Below are 26,244 nucleotides of genomic sequence, written 5' to 3' on the forward strand. Positions count from 1 at the left end.
CAGTGTTGTGCACCAATTCTCTCGTGACCCCATCCACACGCTCAACATTTGCAACGGTACTGAACGTTGCGAGCCTGCTTTCGCGGTATTCACCCGGCGTCAAATTGCTTACACCACTGTACAATACCTGGGCAAGAAATTGCACTCTCACCATATACGAGACATGTTTTTTTAAAGTAAGGGCCGTTTGAAAATAACTACACAATTGCAGAATATTTTGAAATACCACATTTATTTGCAGATTCTACATACTTTACTCTATTTTTCAACATAGCCGCCAAGTTTGTTGAAAACACTTATCATAGCTTACAACTAAGTTTTGAATACCCTCTTCATAGGAACTTGCCGCCTGCTCTGATAACCAAAACACGAATGCCATGATCTTGCACTGGGTCAGTCTGTTTGGCCTTCACTTTTACAGGCGAATGTGTGCGTCTACATTCCATTTTTTGTTGCTTTGATTTGGGCGTGATATGTGAAACCCATGTTTCATTTCCCATTAAGATGTGATTAAACATGTTGCCACCTTCTTCGGCATGACGAGTCCAAAGCGTCATCGAACATTCAAATCTTTTGTTTTTGTGGTCTTCCGTTAGGAGTTTAGGGACCCAGCGGGAGCACATTTTCTTAAAGTTTACGTTTTCAGAAACAATTTTGTAAAGCACTGGCCGAGACAAGTCAGGAAAAGCGTTCGAGAGAGCTGGTATTATGAAGCATCTGTCCTCACAAATTTTCACTTCAACTGAAGCCACCAAATCGTCTTATCAGAGATGAGCGACCGGAGTGGGCCTCATCATTGACATTGTCGTGGCTGTATTTGAAGTCTTGTACCCACTTACGCACTTTGTCTTCACTTATGGCATTAGCACCGAGGAAACTTTTCTTGGTCCAAGTTAGCATTTTTTGGTTTACAGCTTCCAACTCGGCAGGGTTTTACACTCATTGAGGGACTGTCTCAACAAATCTTCGGTTTGGGTGTGGAAAGTGTAGGATGAGAAGAAAGCCATGTGTTCCTCTCCCTCTGTTGCCTGTATTAGCATTACAGTTTCCTTGCAATTTCTCTTTATAGCATGTATGTTTGTCTTTCTTCCTTTGCATTTTATCATTTATGCACCCTCTTCTTCTGTTCATGAGTTAGTCTTTCTTCTCAAAATTTACCTAGCTTTTTCTTTAATCAGTCGGTGTGTGTATATCCTTTTACTCGATTATGTAGAAGACTCGAGTACCTTTACATTAGACTCCCTGTTGTGATACTTTCATAATGCAATGGGGTGTAGGGTTATGTCTAATCCCTCCATTCTTCTGTATTGTCCTCAAGCAATGTTTAATAATTACCGTGTAGATAGATGATAATTTGTCTTTATAAATGTTTCTTGAACTGTTACTGATCTAGTGTAATTTTTAAATTTCCTCAGGTATGGTATGAAGCCAGATTATGGTCGAGAACCTCTCCACCCTACACCGCCAAGGCCTGGTTATGGTCCACCTGCTTTGTCTCAGTCACCTGGAGGTCCTGCTCCACCTATGTCTCAGCAGGGTTCTGTCATGATGGTGTATGGTTTGGATTTAGAGAAAGTGAATGCAGAGAAGTTGTTCAACCTATTCTGCTTGTATGGCAATGTTGTGAGGGTTAGTTTCATTACTATATTTCATTAGCTTAGTGTACATTGTAAGATGCATTATTTGGCACTGTAATGAGGGTTAGTTAAAAAATTGTACTTCATTTGCTTGCTGAACATATACTTACTAGTAAGTGTACCTTTTATTTTTGTAGATTAAGTTCCTAAAAACTAAGGAAGGTTGTGCCATGGTTCAAATGGGAGACGGCTTAGCAGTGGAACGTTGTGTTCAGAATCTCAACAATGTTCCCCTTTTGGGTTCAAAGCTTCAGTTGGGGTGAGTGACGGTGATGTATAACAAGTCTTTCTTCATTGTGAATGGTTGACTCATGATAAAATGCAATGAAAGATAATTTTATTCAGAGATACTGTGTATAATTTAGACCTTTAGTTTTACCTATTTGTTAACCTATAATCTTTTTTTTTTTTTTTAGGTTCTCCAAACAAGCATTCCTGAGTGATGTTCAGAATCCTTATGCGCTACCTGATAAATCTCCCTCTTTCAAGGATTTTATGGGGAACAAAAACAACCGCTTCATTAACCCGTCCATGGCTAGTAAAAATAGAATACAACCCCCTTCTAAGGTACTGTATGGTGATGTTCTATGGGTGCAGTACAGTTGTAAAACGTGACATTTCTTAATTATTGTATTTTTTGTTTTTCTCCATAGATCTTGCATTTCTTCAATACACCCCCCAATCTGACTGAGGATAGTCTCATTAAAGTATTTGAAGAGAATAAAGTGACTCCCCCCAAAACTGTCAAGCTTTTCCCCCTCAAAAGTAAGTTATCAGTTATAGCTTTTACCATGACTTTGCAAGCATATAAGCTACGTGAAATCCATTACCATTGATTGTTTTAATTTTCTTTCTTTTAGCTGATCGTAGTTCATCAGGACTTCTGGAATTTGAAGACATAGGGCAAGCAGTTGAAGCTCTCATGATGTGCAATCATGCACCCATCCAGAATCCAGGTAAGAATGTCATCCTTGGAAGATGCAGGGTTCTCATGTATTTTGGAAGTCAATCATAGTCAGGGGAATAAAAACTGGTTTAGAAAGTGTAGAGGTGTGTGTGTGTGTTTTTTTTTTTTTTTTTTTTTTTTTTTTTTTTTTTTTTTTTTTTTTTTTTTTTTTTTTTTTTAGTATGAAGATTGAATGATATAAATGAAAACCAGACTGTGGAAGGTTTTATTTATGAATCTGTGCTGTCTATCTTAACTTAGATCTTCATCTCGCAGTGTGTGACCTGGCATTCAGTTGAACATAACTGTCATGGGTGTTACTCATTTACTTTCTAAGACTTCTTTAAAGCAGTATTGATGAAAAGTATTTTTCCATTCATAGTTAAATTATTTTAATGGTTGATGCATACCTGGTATAATGTAGATATGAATTTTCTTCGGGAATAATCAGACAAATCTAGAAAAATAAAAGTAAACTACGTACGTTAGGATGCCATGATTCTGTCAATGTCTGAGGTCTGCTATGAAAATGGAACAGCTCTTTTTTGATGGCACTATTTGCAGCAAGGCAACGTATTGGGTTCATAGATTCAAGCTTCAGCTGCAGTGGTTTGTGTCATCCGAACACTAATCGTGCTGGAAGGCACTGTTTGAACATTGGTTTCAAGCCAATTCATTATTTTTGGCAGTCATATTTTGACCTGCCATGTAAAGCCTGCTAGTAATCTACTCATATTGTGCGTGTACTGTAAGATTGTGATGCCAAGTATTACAGTTTTTCCGTAAAATGTGCAGATTTTGAGTGTATTTTACGGTTGTACGGATGAAGAATGTTATTGTACGGATTTTGAATATCCGCGCTTGGTATCGCTTTCTGCGGTCAAATAGGATTTGTTTGAAATTCGACCGGTAAATTTATAATCACATTATCCATTATCACCGTGCTTTTGGCACCTGTTCTATCTCAACTGCTACTTCATTCAATGAGATGTTGTCAAACAAGTAGCAGGCTGTGAATTTATTGGGAAAAAAAACTTTAGTAACTGCGTCATGCTTCGTAATAGCTGAAAGACTTTGTGTGCGTGTGTGACATTGGTGGTAGTTCTGACACTCGTGGAATTGTGAGATGAATCTCTAAGCGATTTAGTAATGTTCGTAATTAGTTCTACTAAAACAATATTATCAGTGTTCCCAGTGTTAAGCGAAAACAGATGAGCACTCGTCAAGATGTAACTTTGTGTAAGTATTTATTTTCAGGGGTGATCATAACATATATAGTAAAACCTTGATGCATCGTCTTTCAGGGGTCAGGGGAAAATGACGACAGATGCGGGATAGCTATAAATGCGGGCGACATAAAAAAATAGGGATACTGTATAGGGGCATTTTTCATTATGTAGATATGTTATTATAATTATAATAAAAACAACAACAATAATGGCGCGTGGCCTCCGGAGCCGGGTGCAGGTCTTTTGAGTTGTCGCATGATAGGCGATCCACGCACATATGAAAATGCGGTCCTACCTAATGTTTAATTTGGCAAACAGACAGCCCCCAAATCGCTGGAATTAACAAAGGAAAGTTAAAATCCTCGACACAGTCGAGACCTCTTGAACTAAGGCCTACACGTGCTAACCATTTAGCTCATACTGTACATACCAGTATCAAAATACTGCAACCATGATATAGGCCTACGAGATGAAAATGAAAGGCGCGAGTTTTACGGCGTTTGGTTTCCCATTTCTTTACACATTTCGTAATAATTGAAAACCTTTTAAGTTCAGTTCTCTTATTGCAAATTAAAGATATACATGGAAATTACAGCGATAACCTGCATTTAGGAAAAGATTCCGTAGACCCTTTGCGAACGATAGATTTGATACCCAACACTGCGCGGCTCCTGCAGCTCAGGTCAGACGATGTCACAGAGGTTAGAAATTCAACGTGGCGCATATCGAGCGATGTCACTGCGGCTTGTGCGAAGCTGCCAACTTAGGAACTAGTTACAAGAGTAGGCTATGAGGAAAGATTATTGGTCTGGCCTCCAGCATCCTACACACTCCGCAAGGTACGACTCGATCACCCTGCGACTAATTGAAACATATCTGGCGCACTGCATGATTTTCTCTTTTCTTCAACGAAGTTGGTAGCCCTAGCCAGCCTATACTAACACAGAAAATGGTGACAAATTTTGAGTTTTACGCTGTCTACATTTAAATTCTTGTAAATAATACTTCTAGGGGTCGGTTAGTGGGCCCAGAAGAAGCGTTGGCACCAGGAGGCTCGTAGTGAGGTTGCGCGTTAATGACCTGCGCACAGCACTCTAGCCTACAAGATCCTTGTTCAAGACTACCAACTCCAAATCGCACGTACGTTCTCGCATAACAGGTTGCCGCTATTATATGCTAAGAGTATTGAGCAGTCCCCCTAAATTCAGAAAACTTTTGCGTATATTTTTCTTACGTATGATCGATCAGTCCGGGAAAATTGTGATTGGTGACAAATAATTGTTCAATCGATGTGATAAAACGATAGTTCGAGAAACGATAGATGCGGGAAAATTTAACATTGGTTTATATGGAACATTTTTGGGACCGAATAAATTCAATGATGCATACGGGAAAATGGAAGTTCAGGCTACAGTGCATTGAGGTTCTATTGTATTTGACTTCTGTTAGTGTTGTTTATAATCTCTTCCCCCCCCACCTGCCGTCCTTTTTCATTATGTCTCAAGACTGTTACGCATGCGCGTGTTGTTAAAAAATTTCCGCCTAAGGATCTTCCGGATTTCTCTTTTTGAAAGTTGGCAGGTGTGTTATTGTTATTATTATTATTATTATTATTATGTAAAAACTGATGCTCTTGCACCATTTCACACATTCCACGTTTGGCTAAAGGAGATTAGTTTTGTATATGGTCTTTGTATTATTGTAACTATACGAACCTAGAATGAATTACGAATTGAAGGGTCTGGGGTTTTTTTTAACTGAGGTGAAGACTAGGCCTGCATATCAAATATAAAATGTTCTTAAATTAGGGAAACATCTTTTCATCTAAATATTGTAGAGTAAACTGGCATGATCATGGCATCAAAGGAAACCTTAAGTGCTAATCGTAGGTTTGTTGATTAGCACTGAGAAGGAAGATAAATACCAGCCGCAATGTAATCCATGTGTAAAGAAGTCTTTTGGACTCTCTATAAAATTTCATATAAAATGTCGAGATTTTGAACTCTCGTACCGGTAATTGTGGTTTTGCGGTCTGACATGCCTGCCTCTCATCTGGAGGGCCTCGGTTTGATTTCCGGCCAGTTCAGGCAATTTTACCTCGGTATAAGAGCTGATTCCACGTCCACTCAGCCTACGTGATTACGTTTGATTGAGGAGCTATCTAATATTGAGAAGGCGACCCCGACCTGGAGAGCCAGGAATATCGGCCGAGAGGATTTGTCGCGCTGACCCTGCGTCACCTCGTAATCTGCAGGCCTTCGGGCTGAGCAGCGGTCGCTTGGCAGGCAAAGACCCATTGGGGGTTTGGTTTGGTTTAGGAGTTTTTGTTAGATTATAATCATACATATTTTATTTTTGTGATGTTTAGCCGAATTGTTGATGTTTTTCATTCATTCCCGGATATTCCGTTTCCCATGTTGTCCGTTTTATTTTCATGGTCTCTTGAAAAGTGTAGTATTGAGTTTCCACTGTATTTATAATGGTACTTCAGGCTACGTCAGTCTGAAGAGTTTTCTGCAATCACTACAAAAGCCCATGTTGTTTTGGTGGTCTGTTATAAATGCCTCCCTCTATTAGTAAAAATAAATACAGGCCTTTAAAACTGGTGACGCATAAAATATTAGATTAGGAAATGAGCTTGTAGCAGAAATAGAAGAATATTGTTACTTGGGTCATATGATAACTAATGTTGGCAGAAGGAAGGACATAAAATGCATATTAGCACAAGCAGGGAAGGCATTTGTTTAGAAATGAAATTAGCTCGCTTCGAATTTACCTCAAACTCGTAATTCAGAAGTGCCAACCATTGCTGCGTCACAAAATATTATAAGACCTGTTACTGCATGCAAGTAACCTTGATTCACGGTTCCTTTTTAAAAACCCATGGAAAAAAACTATTTCCAAAAAATCTAACAAGGTGCATGTACAGTATTCAAATTCAATAACTCACTGTCATACATAACCTCATGCCATTAAAGAAAAGAAGCCTGATTCAAAGACGAGAAATCTTATGCTGGGTTCCCTGAGCACATGCTTTATTCATTGGATTACTGTATTTATTTTAGTTGCCTAGCACTTGCTCAGAAAGTACCCGGTGCCCTTAAAACATCATGGATTATTGAACTATCCTATGATGAGGAGATGAAGTCTCTCGCTATCCTTGTATAATTTCCCACCATGGCACTTCTCTCGTAATTCAGAAATGCCAACTATTCCCATGTCATAAAGTATTCTAAGACCCATTAGTGCATGCAGTCACCTTGATGCATAGTTTAAACCTTTCAAAGTTTCAAATGCCATGGAAAAAAGCTATTTCCGAAATGTATCCAACAAGGTGCATTTACGTTGTTCAAATAACACACTTGGTTCCCATGTGCAAGTGCTCTGTTGTTTGGATTACTGTACCGTTTGCATTTTAGATGACTTGTATTTTGCATGGAAAATGCCAGGCACCCTTAAAAAATTGTGGCTTTCGAACTTGCCTATGACGTGGGGAGGAAGTCTCTCGCTTCCGTCTGCATTGCAACACAGTACAGCGACCCCACCCTGGTATGATTTTCTGGCCTGGCATTTCTCTCCTTTAAAATCATAATTGCGTTTGGGCTCGACGTTAGAAAAATAAAATTTCATCGGCATTGACAATATTGTTTGTTGGCGTATTGATGAGAAATGGTTGTGTTTTACAGCATTTATTTTTTCATGTTCTCACACAAACCGCATTTGACGATGTAGAGACGGCTATGTTGAGCAAGGGACCCAAACACAACTAACGCATCATCCTATCAGAATATTATAACAACCATTACCGAAACAGAACTAGTCTTACGGAAAATCCCATAAGATATAAGAGATGAAGTTAGACACGAAATCGGTAAAAAGATTCCGCTATACATCAATAACAGTCATGATAATAACTTAAACATTAATACCACCAATAAATCACACCTAAACAAACTCAAAAACAAAATAAAACAGAACAATCTACTAATAACAAAAGCCGATAAAGGCAACATAACTGTCATTATGGATAAGAATGAATACATAACAAAGACTAAAGAATGTTTCCAAGATAACACCGTTTCAATCAAACGCAGAGATCCAACCAATAACATACTGAGGAATTTAAAAAATCTACTCAAGAACACACTTTCTTCTCACCGAAACAGAATCTGCTAAACTTATAATTATGAACCCCCAGTTACCATCCACAAAAGCCTACCCTAAAATTCACAAGGAAAATGTACCCATGAGACAGATTATAAACTATAGAGCCAATCCAACCTATAAACTATCGCAATTCATTCAAAAAAAATTTGAAAAAGCATTATTTATTTATTTTTAGCAAACAACAATACAAAACTCGATAGATTTTTTGCAACAAAACCAATGAACTAAAGATCAAACAACACCATACCCTTGCTTCATTTGACATTAGAAACATGTACCCTAACATTCCCATCAAACAAACAATCAATCAAGATAATAGAATCTAATTTTAAAAAAACACAGCTACTCAGCACCTTAGAAATAGATGAATTCATGAATCTACTAGAATTTGCCATAAACAATAGCTACTTCAGATTTCATGATACCATATACCAGCAACAAGGCCTACCCATGGGATCTCCTGCCTCTGGAATATTAGCAGAAATTTATATAGACTACCTAGAACACACGTCAATCAATAAAATAGACAATACATATTTTTGGTGCAGATTTGTTGACATCTTCGTAATCATAGATAATAGATCCAGTGACGCAGATACTATACTAGACAAACTTAACACATTAGACCCCCAAATCAAATCGCTAAAGAAACCGAAGATAACCGTATCGTAAATTACTTAGAGTTGACAATAACCAGACTCAACTACTTATCTTACAAAATCTACAGGAAACCCACACACACACCTTAAATACCATTAAAAATGACTCCAGTCATCCTAACACACACAAAAGAGCAGATTATTATAGCATGATATATAAAGCTTTTAATATTCCAATGACAATAGATCTATATAATGAATTAAAATTAATCAACGACCTAGCCAAACATAACGGATATAGCAAAGAAATGGTCAACAAAATCATTCACAAAATAAAATCCCAAACTAAAACCAAATTAACTAAAACAGCCGAACCCAAGAAAGATTATGCCTTATTCAACTTTAACAATACCCATATATACACTATAACTAATATTTTCAAGAAGCACAACCTGAAAATAGCATTCAGAACCACACACAACACCAACACTATACACAACACCAACACAGTCAACAATAACAATAAATAAAACCAATCAGGTGTGTACCGTATCAAATGCGACAACTGTGACACAAGTTATATTGGACGCACAGGCAGAAACTTCGCCATCCACTACAGTGAACATATAAATGCAGTAAAACAACCATTTCTCATCAATAGGCCAACATGTAGAAGAATCTAAGCATAGTTTCACAGACATCAATAATGATATGACGATATTAAACATAAACTCCAAGGGCCCCCTGCTCAACATAACCGAAGATTTCAAGATTTCAATATTTCTCTAGACCAATGCACTAATCCCAATCATAACATAAACGATATTTCAGAGAAAATCAGCATCATCTTTGATAAAAACCATTCCTGTATTAAAAAATGACTATCTGAAAATAGTAAACAAACAGAATATAGCACGCCCTAATAAACTGACGAATCACAAGCCTAACCCCACCCCTACCTCCACAATAGCCACTCCTCCTGCCCCTCCACGTACATCCCTTTCCACAGCTAACATAAGCCCCAGACGCACTCGTAGTAGAACACAGCAAGCTTCCAAACATATCGCTACACGACCTCCACAATAACTACTCTTTTCCTTTCCATACACACACCGGGCATTCCTTCATACGCACACTATACTTATATTAGCTTACCTTCACAGATAATAACTGCAACACGAATACGAGACGAGAGAGGTGTCGCCACCAACAGCTCCTAATCCAAATTTAAACTCAAGTCTTGCAGTCTGTCATAATACTTACTGAAGTACATCAACGGTTGAATTACATAGTACTCAAGAATTTTCACGACAAGTGTTTTCACTACGAATCGATATGACCTATATCAGCCATAGCAAATTCTCGAAGATCACTACATGCAACTAAATTAACATAGAAATGGAAGCACAAGAACTATAAAGGAGATTGAAGAAGGAACTCCACGCAACACGAACTCTCAAATTTTAAAAAGCGTTTTAACATATTTATATACCATATTTTAGTGTGTTTAACTTACTGTTTTATATTGTACCTTATGTATTTTAATATGTTTAATGTACTCAATGTGTCCAATGTCCACTCATTAGGTTTTAGTTTACTGTAGCCTTCATTACCACTTTGATCACAGATATTTTAACCCCACATAGACTAAACGCTACTACAATATAGTTTATTTTATTTTCATCTCCATTAGACATCCGGATGATCTAACATAACATCTTTGTGATATTGTCTAATGGCTGTAATATAATTATGTACTAGCTGATGATGGCCATGGAAGGCCGAAACCGGTACTAATGTAAATCCATTTACAATAAATAAGTATTGATAGGTGGAACACGTTTGTACAGTGAATCCAATCAATACAGAAAATGAAACTTATAAATAATAATAGTCAGGAAGGGCATACGATCGTATACTCGTTTCAAAGATTCGTCTCGCTTCATACTCGACCCCGTAGTGAAAAGAGATAAGGTTATCGTATTATCATATTATGCATTGCGCAATATTGATACAAAATAATGCAGTGGCCAGTCATTTGTCTCTTGTCAGTTAAGCAATAGGCCTACCACACCTTAAACCTGATCACTGCTTTTAATTGTCTTGCTCCGCTAGTTTCCCTGCTAATGGTGTGTCGTGCTTTCAAGTGACGTCTTCTTCACTGCCATCTCGTCGGCCATTCACTGCAATCAAGACTGAGAGCATTCGCATTTGATCTCCCGTCTTTTTTAACCTTTTAAAAATAGTTTTGTTCCAGGTTATAAAGTCCACTGTGTGAAGCTAATTCCCAAATGGTTTCTGGAGATGGTCTCTGATATTTCCAGCTGGTGTATGTGTAGCAGAAGCCACTCCTGAATAAAGCAGTGTTGTTGAAAGCTTGTCAAACCCCCAGCTGGTAACTAGCGTATGTTACAAGTTGTATTTCCGAATGTAATGCTTAGTGACTGGAAGCAAGTATTCTTTTGATAACTGCGGCTGTTGAAAGCCAGACCCTTATTTTAAAGTAGATTTCATGCCTGTCCTCTAAATTTATCACATCTGAGACACCGCATTGTTGAGTCTGAGAAAATCATTGTAAGTGATGGGGACATAAAAAATCTATATTATTATTTCTTAGGTATGTTAACGAGTAAACCAATTGTAATTGGATTGTTTTTATCATTTTTAAAACTTATTTCTCTCCCAACGAACCCTATATTTGTCAGAGTTATGAGAGATTAAATGATCTTGCCTGCCTATATTAATAAGCCTAGCAACAACCGTAAATATTTCTTGACTAAAGTAAACTAGTTTCCTCATCCTGAGGTGGTGCAGTTGGTGTACTTTTTTTTTTTTTTTACTGCAAATCGAACTCAGGCTCCCGAGAATGGCAGCCAGTTGTGCTAACCCTTACACTGGCAGACGCACATCTGATTGCGTGCTGCACCAGCATCTTACGATAATGCAGCTTGAGAAGTAGCGTATCACTCCAAGTTAGATCAGCTGCATTCACGCATGCAATTCACGGGGGAGAAAATTCCAGTCGCATTCTTCAGATATGAAGTAGTAGGAAGATCATCTGCCTGGGCATTGATCCACGCACAATAAGATCTTGTGGCCTTTCGCTCCCGTTTCGGCGTCCACGCTTCGAAACCAGTCTCCAAAAACTTTCCTAGTTGCCCAGGATTTTTTATTCTTGGTGTATTTCGTCGGGAGCGTAACAACGTTTTGAAAGTACATGGCTTTGAAAATTTGCCGATTGTCCGTGGAGGCAGTTTTCACTTCCGTCACTATTGGCATATAACACAACTCTTACGTGTTGTTTGCTATGTTTCCCACCGTTACATTTTTTCCCCTTTGAATGACATTGTACGTCCAGGCATTAAATTAAAACAGAGGCCCGTCACGCCGACATTGAAAACGTCCTTGGGAACGAATCAAGATGTCAGTTCTTTCAAACGATTTTCCTTCCAATCTTCCACAGTTTCGGCATCGACACTTCTGCATTCCCTATACACAGTACGACTGCAGACACCGTATGTAACCTTAAATTTGTGTAGCCAGCCTGATGAAGCACTAAAGTCTTCTACACCAAGTCTGATCGCTAGTTCACTTGCCTTTTCGCAAAGCATTGGAATGCCTTCTGCCCTATGTTGCCTAAACCACTGTAAAAAAAACAATCATCCAGGCATTGGTATTTTCCGCCCTGAATGCAGGTCCGTTTATTTGTTGTGACACCTAACACGTTCGCTTTCTTCAATTACCGTAGCCTTAGCTACAAGAGTATTTAAGGTAGGTGGAGCAATCGCCAATTTCTTATCAATTTCAACTCGTTTCATGTTGCCACTTCACTACTGTCAAAATTTGTAGTTCCTCAGCAATTGTAATGCTCGTTCTCTTTCTTTCATCCATGTTCACTACTCGTGAATCTCACTATGCTAATCACAACTCGGTCCCACCTGAAGCATGAACACCAAAGAGTAAGCTCGAAAATAGCTTCAAGGTCGCTCACACTACCAAACATGCGCATAGATGTACGATTTCCAAGAAACGTACAGCGCAAGTCATAAATTTGTGTTTAGAATATTTCTTGCGATTTTGAAGATGGAAACCATTGTAAATGTATAAACAAAGCATTTTGCCTTCAAGCATAAAAATTATGCAAGTGAAAGACTTGTAAATGAAATAATTTGCTGTAATACGAATACAATAAAAGATTATTAATAGCCATTATTTACAGATTTTTTATTTCAAAGCGGCTTGAACAGATCTTGCCTTCTCAGCGAATAATTTACGTGTTTTAATTAACTAGCAGTTAGATTGGACTGAACATGTGACGAGTATCTGCCAAAAAATACTAGTCCCTCTGTGCATTGAAACTTAACTATTTTCTCAACACGCCTTTTAAATATAACTTATTCGTGCCCTCGTTTTATCTATCCTTAACTATACTACTGTGGCGCTGTATTAATGGATAGTAATAAGAAACTACACTGGGATTTAAATACCTAACTTATTTGTAACCTACATTATGAAAATCGCATAACATGTTATTATAGGAAACTGTCTTGGGGCTTTGAGTGCAAGACCATCGTTAACTTCACTAGTCATCTCTTCTCCACAGGCTTTCAAATAAGCCAAATTACCTTTCTACTAATTTTAAATTCCTCTCGTCAAATTGTCGCAGTAGCCAATCTGATTCCCCTCTCACCTTTACGCCATACTACTACTTACAGCTGCTGCCAGGAATTCCTCCCTTCCAGCATTATGGATACATCTTGCTGTAAGAAATTTAAGGATTGTTTTCTTACTAAATTTTATTTTCACTTGTTCATTGTTAATCTTTCAGGATTTTAATTGTGTTTTTGTAATAAGTAAGTACTTGGTAACGCCGGTCTCCACTGATTAACATTTAACAACATGTTATTAAATGTTTGTTAACTGGTAACACAAACATGTTAAATGTTCAATACTGTTTCGTTTAACATTGTGTCCACACTTAATAAACATGTTAAACTTGACTTCCTTTTTCTATATGCGTGTTGTTCATTATATGAATTTGTGGTAATACATTTAGGTGGTGTCTAGTATTTTCAAACAAGGACCTTGGACTCAGAATGAAGAGGTTTACCGGGAGAGTTGGCCGTGCAGTTAAGGGCACGCGGCTGTGAGCTTGCATCCAGGAGAGTGCGTGTTCGAATCCCACTGTCGGCAGCCCTGAAGATGGTTTTCCGTGGTTTCCCATTTTCACACCAGGCAAATGCTGGGGCTGTACCTTAATTAAGGCCACCGTTGCTTCCTTTCAAATCTTAGGCCTTTCCTATCTCTTTGTCGGTGCGACGTAAAGCACTAGCAAAAAGAAAAAAGATTAAGAGAATTTGGTCTTTGTTATTGCCACTGTTGCTTCTTGTTATGATTTAGAAATGCAGTTTTGTTAGGCACATTTCCTCCCCTCATCTTGCTCATTGCTTTAAAAGCAAACCACTTCGTTTGCTCCCGGCCCCGACTTCAGACTCTTCTGAACTTCTTACAATTCTAAACTGTACTGGGAATGGAGGGTCAGTAGGGTTTTTTTTTTTTTTTTCGATGCACTTGCGGGAACACATAATTTAGAGTTTCTGGAAACTCAGCTTTCTTCGCTGTATCTTTGTATTCCTTTGATGAGACATCCCACAAACAGGGAAAGGAAAATTCCTCTAAGTTCTGCATTGAATGATTTTGTTTATTCTTTGTATATGGCAATTAACTGCAATAAATTTTATTATATAAATAACTAGCTGTTACCCACGGCTTCGCTCGCGAGACTTTCGTAATTTAACACGTTCCCTGCGGCAGTGAATTTCGATGACTTAATGTTACGTCGTATCGGCCCACCGGTGACCCGATGCTGCCTTTAGTTATTATCGGTTCGGGTCACCGGTGACCTGACGAATTTGACTTTGTTTACTCCCTAGTATGACATCCTAAACCATGCATGTGCACTTGTTGTGTGCGTTATTGTTGAGGAGACATTCCAGCGTATTTACCTGTGCGACAGTGTTCCGATTCAACAATTGCGTGAAACAGAAATGACCCCGGAAATAATTGGGTCACCGGTGGGCCGATCAAAACTAGCAGTATGCCTCGATCCTTTACTTCAATTGGAACACTATGTTGCCATTAGTTAACAGAAATTCGTAACTAGGACGTAGTTACTTACTTCGCAATTCTGGGAAGTTCGCACCGACGGATAAGAGTAACATGTTTCGGGGCACATGGTGACCCGAACCGCACGGAACGTAATATAGGCCCACCCCAGTGCTGTCCTAACCCTCTTTCTTTTCCGTGCCGCCGGTGTGTCAGAATGTGAAAGCTCCATACCTAAAAAAAGGACGTGAAATTGCTTGTAAATATTATATACGGAAGATAGTAAATATGTCAATAACTATAAGTCCAATAACCTCTATTGGCTTTCCTAAGAACAATGTAGAAAGCAGATATCAGAAGGGTGGTACTCCTTAAACAACAGTCTACGATCTGCGGACAGCAACACTCTAGGCTTCATTCACCGTAACCGCGCTAAGCGATTCCCGCGTAAAAATATAGGTCAGACAACAATCGGGACTCAGGGTGACCCGATGCGATATGAACGGAAGATGAAAAAAACTTCCTTCGGGTCACCGGTGGGCCGATCAAAACTAGCAGTATGCCTCGATCCTTTGCTTCAATTGGAACACTGTGTTGCCATTAGTTGACGGAAATTCGTAACTAGGATGTAGTTACTTACTTCGCAATTCTGGGAAGTTCGCACCGACGGATAAGAGTAACATGTTTCGGGGCACATGGTGACCCGAACCGCACGGAACGTGTTAATATAAATTAATTGTTCCTCGGTACTGCACTAAGACATTATCTGAAAATCACTCAAGTATAAAAACTCGCTGAAAAATTGTTTCATTTACCCCAGAACCTCTCTGTAAACCACGTTTGTGGCATTGCCTTTTGCGGCTAAGGTGATCAGGCTACTGTCAGAGCTAAATCTGGAACGTGCAACATCGAACTCTACATATGAGAAACACCTCTTTTAAATTGAAAAAAAAGAAGGGTTTCTTATTTCTAAAGGAGAGTCCAATTACCAATTTTTTGATCTCCAGCTTAAGTTGATTTTCCAAAAACAAACGGTGTTTCTTTATTTTAAAAGCAGATTAGAAATGGCAATTTTCATGCCTGTAACATGTTAAATTTATGAGAGATACTCATTTTAAAAACTGCCTTACTCCTTGGCTGAGTGTTCAGCGTTGTGGCCTTCGGTTCACAAGGTTTCGATTCTGGACTGGGTTGGGGATTTTAATCGTGTGTGATTAATTCTTCTGGTATTGCAAGCTGTCCACTTAATTTGTTGATAATTCTTCTGGCTCGAGGACAGGTTGTTTGTGTTTGTCCCAACACTCTCCTCTTCATACTTAAAAGAGATTCCAAGTAGGGCCTACCATGTTTAACCTCTGAACATCTTCAGTTTCTGAGATATATGTATCCTTCTATAAAGAATTCAACTCCTTCCTCACTTCTTTTCACCCCCCTCACCCCGTAAGTGGATTTTCTGAAAACAAAAATTTGTGTTCTTTTATTTTAAAGGAGATTCCAAATACCAAATTTTATGTCTGTAACGTTAGATTTTTGTTATATATTGTAGATAATCTCCTGCTGTAAGCATATTGGGGCTGGTGTTGCCATGGTTACGACAGTTCATTTCTTTATCCGTTTCCTAGAACAGGGGTAGTGTGGTGCCAATATCTCAACAGTTGGTTTAAGAGCCTTAAAACATGGTTTTCGAGCCTGTAGGGCTTACAGAGTTTTGTTCTTTGCGTCAAGGGGCTTAAAATGAGCTTTTATCTCGTCCTTGTACGATAAATTTGATATTTTGCATATATTAGCCTAGTATTTATATATCTCCCCACGTCACACCCTCCTCTAATTGTTTTGAAAATATAATATAGCCCATGTCCCTCAGGGATAATGTTTATTCAAATTAATGCAAAGAATTTTTAGAATCGGTCCATTAGTTCCTGAGATTGGCCATTACATACAAACTGACTATACCTCTTTATATATTAGTATAGATCGAGTCTAGAGTAATCGCCTTGCTCTACTCCATTTCTGGCTATGTATTTTAGTGCCGGTATAGTGCAGAGAGAACGATATACGTGTGCGTGCTGTATTTGTAGCTTATAACAAAGAGAATGAGTGTTGCAACTATCTACTTCACGAGAAGCACGTTGTTTAGGCTATCTGTTGGTATGGAAACAGTACAGATGTTACCGAAGCTGTACCGATATCTCGTGAACAATGAATTGACTTGACATGTTTTCCACTTGGAGTGGAAAACATGCCAACATGTTAAGTGTTAACGTTAACATTCTCAGTTAACATGCAAAGTCAATTTGTAGACACAATCACAATATACATGTCAATTCTAACTTGTTAAATTTAACAAGTTGGTGTTCAATGTTAATCAGTGGAGACCGGCCGTCAGAGAGGGTCTAGAGCCCTTTACTTCACACACCAATAAAGACTGTATCTAATCTAAACTTTATATGAAAATATTCAGTCCATAGTTCATTTTTAATGAACAGCTTGCCAACATAGCAAACAGAAATGTGAAATTGAAGTTCTCATATGTGTGTTTTGAATGGTATTTCTTATTTTTGAAGTTTTTAATTTGTGAACTTTTTTCTCCTTACAGGTGGCAAGTTCCCATACATCATGAAGCTCTGCTTCTCTTCATCGCGCCAGATTCCCAATTCACTGCGCCATAGTGGTGACAATCAGTTAAAACAAGATATGCAGGATGACGCACAATAGACGTCTTCACTTTAAACCTATCCCTCCCCCGTCTCATCCTGGGCACCTTGTTTTGAAGCATTGCACGCTTGAGGACTATTATTTCTTGTAAAGTCTGGTTGAAGTGATTTTTGGGGGTTTGGCCCTCATCTCGTGACCTGTGATTGGGATGTAGGCATCACTTGAAAATTTTCCCTTATTACTCCAGTTTCCAATTGTGCAGCAGCCCCTGATAATAAAAGACAAAGTGCTCTGCTGTTGATGCAAGGTGCCCCTATCATGTATTCATCTAAGTGACCAATTTTCATGTTTCATTTCTGTACAGTTGTGGCAAAGACATTCACACATCTTCTCCCATTCTTCCCCAAACAAATACATTGATCCCTCTTTGCCACAGCATAGCTCTCATTTCAAGCCAAAAGACAAAATGAGTTTTGTAATGACTTTTTAGCATGTCTTGCTGTTGAATGGGATGGGAATTTCATGATGATTTCCTCATAGAAAGTTTTTAATTATTCGGCATTAAATGTGCTGCCCCAATTGTTGTTAGTAATTTGGTTTCGTGGGAAACTCGTACTTTTGGTATTCTCATACCAAATTAGGAGAAATGAGTAAATATATGAATTTTTCTTTATTTCAAGCTAACCCTTTTTAAAAAATATAAATTTTGTGGATTTTTTAAATACTTGGTCATATCTATCAAATTCCAGAGAAAAATTGATGTTAACACGCCTTTCTCCTGATGGCTCTTATTGAATGTAAATAAGTAATTACAGTATGTCGAATTTTATATCTACATTGGGTTGCTTATTTTACTTTATGAAATATGTACTCTTTCTTCAACATTTTCCCATCCCAAAGCTATAATAGCTGTAAATGAATTTTGTTCATAAGACTAGTAGTAAGGTGGTAGGCGGGGGAGTGAGCAATTGTGTCCCTGGCCCTCTCCAGCTCTCAGGAACCAAACCTTATGTCGTGTCGTGTCGCATCACATCACGGCTAACAAATGAACTGATACGTCTAGTACGATCTGTTCACTCTGAAGCGGATAGGAAGGCCAAACGCGCTGCAGCAAGAGAGTTGCCTGAAGTGGAAATTCTACTGCAGGTGCTGATAGCAAGGGGGGAAATATTGAGAAATTGCTAGATCCGTCAGGTCTAACAAACAAAGCCTCTTTGAGGTTGATCTGAAACATATCAAAATAGTGCTTATATATTAAACCACAAAAATTGGAACGTATACTATTTTCAAAGTATCATTCCAGAATTTTTAAAAATTGTATTGGTGTTTTTTACGTGTTAAATGTACATGTGTATCTCGTATTTTATTTATTGGTAATCATTGCTATATCTGCACTGGTTGGTCTTCCTCTTGAGTTTCAAGTATTTTTACTCTCTTTTGTTGTTCCATAGCCCTTTTAGTTTTCTTTATTTTAATATAGTTATTGCTGAGCGCAGGCTAATATTATTGTACTTTCTGCAGTACGAACCACAGCTATGAAAGACAGTAGAATTAAGGAAATAGAGAGTTGTATAGCAGAGACTATGGCTGGGCATTCTTTATTACCTACGGCCTAATAAGTACAGTTGAATAGTTCATTCCATGTATCTAGGCAGTGTTCAATATTGTGAAGAGATGCTACTACCTGTAGACTTAGTGTAGACCTCTTAGTATTTTTCTGTAATTATGGAACTGTACTGGATTTGGTTCAGTTCGGAAATTATTTTCCTCGGAGATTCAATTAAAGATCTAACGCAAGCATTTTGTTTCATTCCTATACTTTTTCCTGAATTACATTCTTGTGAGGCCACCCTGTTGTCCAGTCATGGTCGTCTTTTGTGTTACTTGTGTTGTAGTTATTAGAAATAGAAATAATACTTTTTAATTTTTCTGTAAAAGGCTTTTCACCCATCAGTCAGTAATTTGTTGTAATCGCTCAAAAAGTTTCCTTTCCATACTGTCAATGTTCTAGTCTTGGCTCTTCATTTTTTACCTTTTTTTTTCCCCCTAAGACATTCAATTACAGAATACCTATTAAGTTTCATTTTATGTAGTACTGGAAAGCAATACAAAAACTTAATGACGTGAATGGTAAGAACTTCAATGATAGTTTGTGGAAAGAATTCTGAAGCTAAATTTTCCTTCATTTTTAACTGTTCAGTCGTCACATGGTTGGTGCTGAATAAATTGAAGTTTTACCATTATGTTGCAAGTGCTGCCATGTTTTGGATGTTTCATTGCAGTATCCTGTTTATCCTGCTTAGGGAATAGTCACAACACCATGTCTGAAATCCTGCCAGTTGAGGCGATGGCTGATAACACATGGGGTTTATGAGGAGAGTAAAATTACTGCTCTAGTATAAGGAAGTGGGTATGGTTCTAGCTAGCTCTTTTATTACACAGATTGGTTATATACATCACATATTTCACTAACTGAAAGCAAATAATGCAGCTTTATCGTAAAGAAATTAGTAGTTATTTCAAAACGGTGTTTGCTCTGGTTAACTTAAAGAATAAAGGGATTGAGCCCGTCAGATTGCATGTGCTTCATTGCTTTCTCAGTCCTGATTTGATACTGTTCAACGGTATACAGAACACTTCACAGAACTCTTGGCTCATTCATTGTGACAGTACGGCATACACTTGCACACTCCCCCAGTACAGACACTAGCTTACTGTCAGTCTGATAGAAGGAAGTGAGATGATGATTTTGTAATATTAGTAGAGATATCTTGACATAATTTATAGTGAATTTATCTTTGCCAGTATTAAGAAGTTGTATAGAACTTTGCTGACATAAGTTATATACTTGCTTCATTATCTTTAGTTAACACTTCACATATGACTGTCTCTTCACTTCACAGAAGTGTTTTCAGATGTGCATGGTATAGTTGCAATCAAAATATTCAGACAATACATTCATTTTTAATTTTGCTTAACAAACTCCAATCATCCATATAGTTATCTTAAATTTGTATTCTAAGAGCAAAGTTTCCTCATGATTATCCTTCTACTTTTGGCTACTGGTGCTTGCCAAATAATGGATGACTGGGGGTTGTGTTAGAACTACAAGAATCACTACTGTCAATTCATATCTTGCATGTACTGTACTAATACTGCTGTTACTTTTGTTTTTAGAGCCAATACACGGGTGCCTGATCCACAGCTTGCCCATCAAGGCACACACACTGTACAATACCATACAATACAGGGGCACTCTCTTGTCAAATTGTTTGATTTAACTTAGGGGAATAATTTTCTGAAATAAAACCCTTGTGATTATTATCCATCACCTTGACATTCACAGTGCATTGCCATTATATAATTGCACATTAAGACAGATCTATTATACTATTTTATATACTTTATGTATTATATGATCACTTAAAGCAAGAAAATGTTTTTGTTTATTTTGCTTCATGTCTTATAGAACATATTTTAACAAGTAGCAAAAGTATAAAAGTGAAATATACTTAGACTAGGTTTGAAGCAAAAGAAAACTAAAAAGTAGTGAAGTTAAGTGTTGTGGAGCTCCCATTGTAATAAAAGTAAATTTTAGGACATATTTGGTGAATGCAACATTCGCAACTGTCAATGAAACCTTGTATTTGTAGTGAATGTTGATGGCCATCTAAGTAGCTAACTGCAATAGTTTATTAAGTATTGACAAGTCAGGTGTCATGAAGCATCTGGACTTCTATTTTCCAGATCTCTGTTTTCATGCAGCATTGCTGGTTGTAGTGGTACTACAAAAATATTTTGTTCATTGCATGAAATCTTGCTGGAAGAATTTGCCTAAATTTTGCCACAATTTGTGCAGAGAGATTTTGCCATTGTTTAAGAATTGTCAAAATATCCTGGGCACACCTAAATTCTTCCACTATGAATTTTTAGAGTTAAATGGGAAGGAAAGAGAAGAGGTCAAAACAGATTTTTCAGTGCATGATTATCTTATGAAAGACAGTGCATGTAAATTGAAATTCATAGGCTATTTGATCGGAAAAAGAATAGAGAATCATTGAGAGAGAACTCATTTTAACCACCTATCATTCTGCTGATTCATTCTCATCAATACTTAATAAATTATTCTATTTTAACTAGAATTGGTACAAGCCATGTTAGATATAGTATCCTCAAACTATCGGATATCAGATATACTTAGATTGTAAGTTTAAAAAGCCACTCAGAGTCAATTAACAAAAGAAGTATCTTGCAAATTAAAATTGTTGTGATTTTCTATGCCTCAGCTTAAATGGATATATTGTAATGTAAGGGCCATGTGACATCCTAGTGTGTGTGTATATATACATATATTGCATAAGACTAGAAAGTTCAGTTAATAAATGGAAGGTATTGTTAGATGAGGGCAGATTTACCTGGTTGTGGTGTGAGTGAATTTCATTTTTTTTCCTTTTTAAGGGAAATGAGTGAAGCTATGCTTTTCTTCAGTATAGCAACGATGTATGGAAGCAGGAAGGAATTGTCACTTTTCAGTTTGTTCTAGAAAATAATTACAATAAAACTTTTATTCCTCAGAAAGATTTAATTTTATTGACAATCTTATGACTCATAGAATATACACAACTAATTTGTAGGCCTTTGTGATTTACTATGCACCTTAATGTAGCCTGAGTGTGTGGCCTGTTTTGGGGGAATGTAATTTTAATCTAGAATAAATGTGGCCACGTTTTATACTTCCTTTTGTATGATTGAAAATTCGACCAGCATTTGGTTGGTTCCTTGTCATGTATGACCTTCAGCTGTGGAGGAAGTATCATTAAACTTTGCAATATCCTTTAAGTGAGAATTAGGTGTCTGATTTTAGGATTCCTGAGTTACTGAACAATGATTCATACTACAGCTCGATAGCTGCAGTGTGGCCAGTATCTAGTATTCGGGAGATAATAGGTTTGAACCCCACTGTTGCCAGCCCTGAAGATGGTTTTCCATGGTTCCCCATTTTCACACCAGGCAAATGCTGGGGCTGTACCTTAAGACCACGGCCGCTTCCTTCCCAGTACTAGCCCTTTCCTGTCCCATCGTCGCTATAAGACTCATCTGTGTTGGTGCGACATAAAGCCAGTAGCAAAAAAAATCTATGCTACTGATTTTAATGGCAACATTATTTTGTAATTTGGTCCGGTTTCATCAACATTGAAGATCTGATCCTTTCTCATACTGATTTTAATGGCAAGATTATTTTGTAATTTGGTCCGGTTTCATCAGCATTGATGATCTGATCCTTTCTCACTCTGTTAAATCCCGAGATTGTTTTGAAAGGGTCAACAGTCCCTTAAACCGCCAATAACTTCCCCAACTTAGCAAAAAATTGCTGTATTTACGTATTTACGCGAATAATCCCCGCATATATATATATTTTTTATTTTTTAATTGAGGCCTGAAATGAATGAGTCTTCCGGAACGTGGAGGGGTAGCTTTCCGCACTTCAATTCACTTCAGTGTATGTATAGTGTGTTTCATAGTTGCTAATCTCGATTGAAACCTTAATTCTTTTCTATTCTATTCGGCATTTTAAAGATCGCCACAATATCATTTAGCAGGCAGTGTGCAGAGAAGCAGAATCTGCAAACACTGGCGATGCTGACAGTTGGCGAAAAAGCATGGCTTATAATTAATTTGTAAGCACCAAAAAATATTGTCAATGCCGATGAAGCTCATTTTTTTTTTTAATGCCGACCCCGGACAGACTTGGCGGTTTTAGAGGAGATGGGGTCACTGTACTGTACTATGTTACAATGCAGACGAAAGCGAAAGACTTCCTCCTTTCGTCGTAGGAAAGTTTGATAAGCCTTAATGTTTTTTAGGGCGTCAGGCACTTTCCGTGCAAGCACAAAGCATCTAAAAATGCGAACAGTACAGTAAACCAAAAAATAGAGACATACAGCTGTCCACAGCCCCAGAGTGTAGAGATTTATCCCAACTTTAAAGTTTACCCTGATGACTTATTCATTGTGACAAAGAAACCTTAAATTTAATATGTTGAAGATGAGTGATGTACGTCGTTTGTAATGTTCCGCGGAGGACTAACGATGTATGGCGTAGAGTTCTAGTGATTATGTATCTGCTTCAACGTACTACAAACTTGAGCAGATTGCTGGAACACATTCTGCAGTGCTTGTAGTTCATTAAAAAATACCAGATAGCAGACATCATCGGAACCTAATTCTATTATGAAACTACATTGGTATTACCAAGGTAGTTTAAAAACCGTATGGTTTCGCGCTGCCAACAGGTGAGTGAATTGTAAATGCACGGTTGCTCAGTGTAATAGTGGGCTTAAGATCTCATAACCAGCAAGAACTGGAAATTTTATTGACTAATCCTGGTTCGGACCTCGACGACGATTCAGATGAAGATATTGAAGATGATGGTTGGTGAATTTATAATTTCTTACTTTTTCCCTGTCGGTTTTAGCTATAGCCGCACTTATTACCCACTTGTTTATTTTAAGTTTCTCTAGTGTATGGATGCTTATGTACTGTTATTATTTTGTTCCGTTTTAGATGAGCCTTTAGTTGGCCTTGAAAATGTATCACGGGTTGGTATGTTGAAATAAGTGCTCTCATGCTCAGCCATGTAGCTATAAGCCAGTCCCCAAGAAATGGACAGTGGTTTTATCTTACGATAACGGACAGCCTCAACTTCCTGTATTTGAAATATCTGGTGTACAATTTCAGTTGATGAATCCTCAACAGCAATGGACACCTTCACTTATTTCTTCAGTGATCATTTGTTCAAAACAATCTTGACAGAAACTGATCATTACACCAGACAGCCAATTGACAAGTTACGTGCAAAAGGCGAATTGAAAGTGAATTATATGTGGAATGAATGGACTTGCATAAAATTACATGAACTCGATAAATTCTTTGTCGTTGTTTTACACGTCTTTTGAAGAAGCTGCAATTGAAAGATTATTGGGCAAATAATCCTGTACTGCAGACAAGTTTTGCTTGTAAATTGCTATTGCGAGATTGTTTCTTATCAATCCTCGGCATGCTGCATATTGTTGACAATAATACTGTTGCTCCTCGGACTGAAACTGACCCTGACCCTCTGCACAAGATTAGGCCATTTCTTGACAGATTTGCATACCTACCAACTTTCCCGATCATTCTATTATTTCTCCCGATTTTAGTTTATTTTTCGGTGAACTTCAAATATTTTTCAAATCCTGCCATTTCAGTTTTTTTTATTTTTACGCCAGTGGCCAGAAGTCCTTCACTCATTGGCCGCTTTCAAACAAAATATCGACGTTTATTAATGCCAGAAATATGCGAATATGCGACGATTATTGAAACTTGTATATCGCGAGGCGTATATCGATTGTCAATCTCTCGTTCTCGCGTGCTATGTTCGTGTTCGTTCAAATCCGTCTAGTCTATTCTAGAGATTCAGATTCTAGTCGCTAGATATGAAAAATGAAATGGCGTATGGCTTTTAGTGCCGGGAGTGTCTGAAGACATGTTTGGCTCGCCAGGTGCAGGTCTTTCGATTTGACACCCATGGGTGACGTGCGCATCGTGATGAGGATGAAATGATGATGAAGGCAACACATACATCCAGCTCCCGTGCCTGAGAAATTAACCAGTGGTTAAAATTCCCGACCCTGCCGAGAATCAAACCCGGGACCCCTGCGGCCAAAGGCCAGCACGCTAACAATTTAGCCATGGAGCCGGACGGCTAGATATGGATTGTTTTTGTTTTTAGTTACAGAATTTCAATGATAACGACTAGTTACTTTTCTAGAGATTTTAGGAGCCATTTGGAAAAATTTCTGACTAATTTTAATTTATCTCAATTTAATTTAAAATGAATGGTATTTATGCACCGCTCGTGCCCACAGTAACAATGGGAAATGCCCGTTTTAATTTTCCGTACTGTCTGTCTGTACGCCCATCACGAGAAAACGGCTAAAGGGAATTGAATGAAAATCGGTATATAAAGTCTGGGAATAAGTCGCTACGATGTAGGCCATATTGTATTCACGCAGAGTGAAATAGTAGGTTAGGGGAAGGCCTAAATTTTCATTCTCAAATATTTCTTTTTATTGGCCCTATTGATAAATACTACATTATTAAAGTTATTAAAATTCCTATCATTTTTGTCTTATACATTTTTACCGTACCAGCTGTGATACGAGATATTCATGAATTTGTATGTTTGTTGCCAAGTCCATATTAGCGCCGAAGTACGAGAAAATGGGTGAACATAATTTAATGAAAATCGGTATGTGAAGTTGGGAAGTAAGGAACTACGGTCTACATTATAAATCATGTTGTTCACCCTGTTTGATATGGTAGTTGAGGGGAATGTGCCAAAAATGTAATTTTAATTACCTATCTTATTGGCCATATCGTAAAGTACTACATAACAAAAGTTATAGAGAGTACAATGTCTGGTTATTTGTCTTATTCAGTTTTACTGTACCGACTATAATATTATTGGTGGTGGTGATTAAAATGTGAAGATGATTATAAGAATGAGAAAAACTTCATGAAGTAACGATCGCTTAAATAATAACATAAGAGGGAGTCGTGAAAAGAAAGGACAACTCACATTACATGCTGTAATATCACAGAGTCTGAAGAAAACTAAATGTGAAGGCCTGCAATATAGAAAACTCATAAAATTGATCAAAAATAACATTACATTGACCATTGTTGTGGTGTACTTTGTGTATTCTGCTTCCATTTACATCCGATAGATGGGATTACTGCTGCGTACCTAGTATAATAGCCTGCCTGAATATTGGCAGGAAGTAGCTGGGGAGTTGGATCTCTCTCTTCTTTAGCAAGCTATTCCTCTGGTTCATAAATTTTCTGATACTGCTGGTACATAACACA

The 26,244-nt window shown here is 37.8% G+C and overlaps 1 protein-coding gene across 3 annotated transcripts in view; it reads left to right on the forward strand.

Annotated features, from left to right (window-relative positions):
• sm (smooth) overlaps nucleotides 1-22,071 on the forward strand; it is a 427,005-nt gene extending 404,934 nt beyond the window's left edge. For all 3 annotated transcript variants that reach the window (XM_067151588.2, XM_067151590.2, XM_067151589.2), the window contains 6 exons: nucleotides 1,416-1,629; nucleotides 1,775-1,896; nucleotides 2,054-2,204; nucleotides 2,291-2,402; nucleotides 2,498-2,593; nucleotides 17,280-22,071. In XM_067151588.2, the coding sequence (XP_067007689.1) occupies nucleotides 1,416-1,629; nucleotides 1,775-1,896; nucleotides 2,054-2,204; nucleotides 2,291-2,402; nucleotides 2,498-2,593; nucleotides 17,280-17,398 (814 nt within the window). In that variant the 3' untranslated portion in view covers nucleotides 17,399-22,071. The remainder of the gene's footprint in view (nucleotides 1-1,415; nucleotides 1,630-1,774; nucleotides 1,897-2,053; nucleotides 2,205-2,290; nucleotides 2,403-2,497; nucleotides 2,594-17,279) is intronic.
• Nucleotides 22,072-26,244: the final 4,173 nt, after the last annotated feature.

This window comes from Anabrus simplex, chromosome 7, assembly GCF_040414725.1.
Source record: "Anabrus simplex isolate iqAnaSimp1 chromosome 7, ASM4041472v1, whole genome shotgun sequence".
Lineage (NCBI taxonomy): Eukaryota > Metazoa > Arthropoda > Insecta > Orthoptera > Tettigoniidae > Anabrus > Anabrus simplex.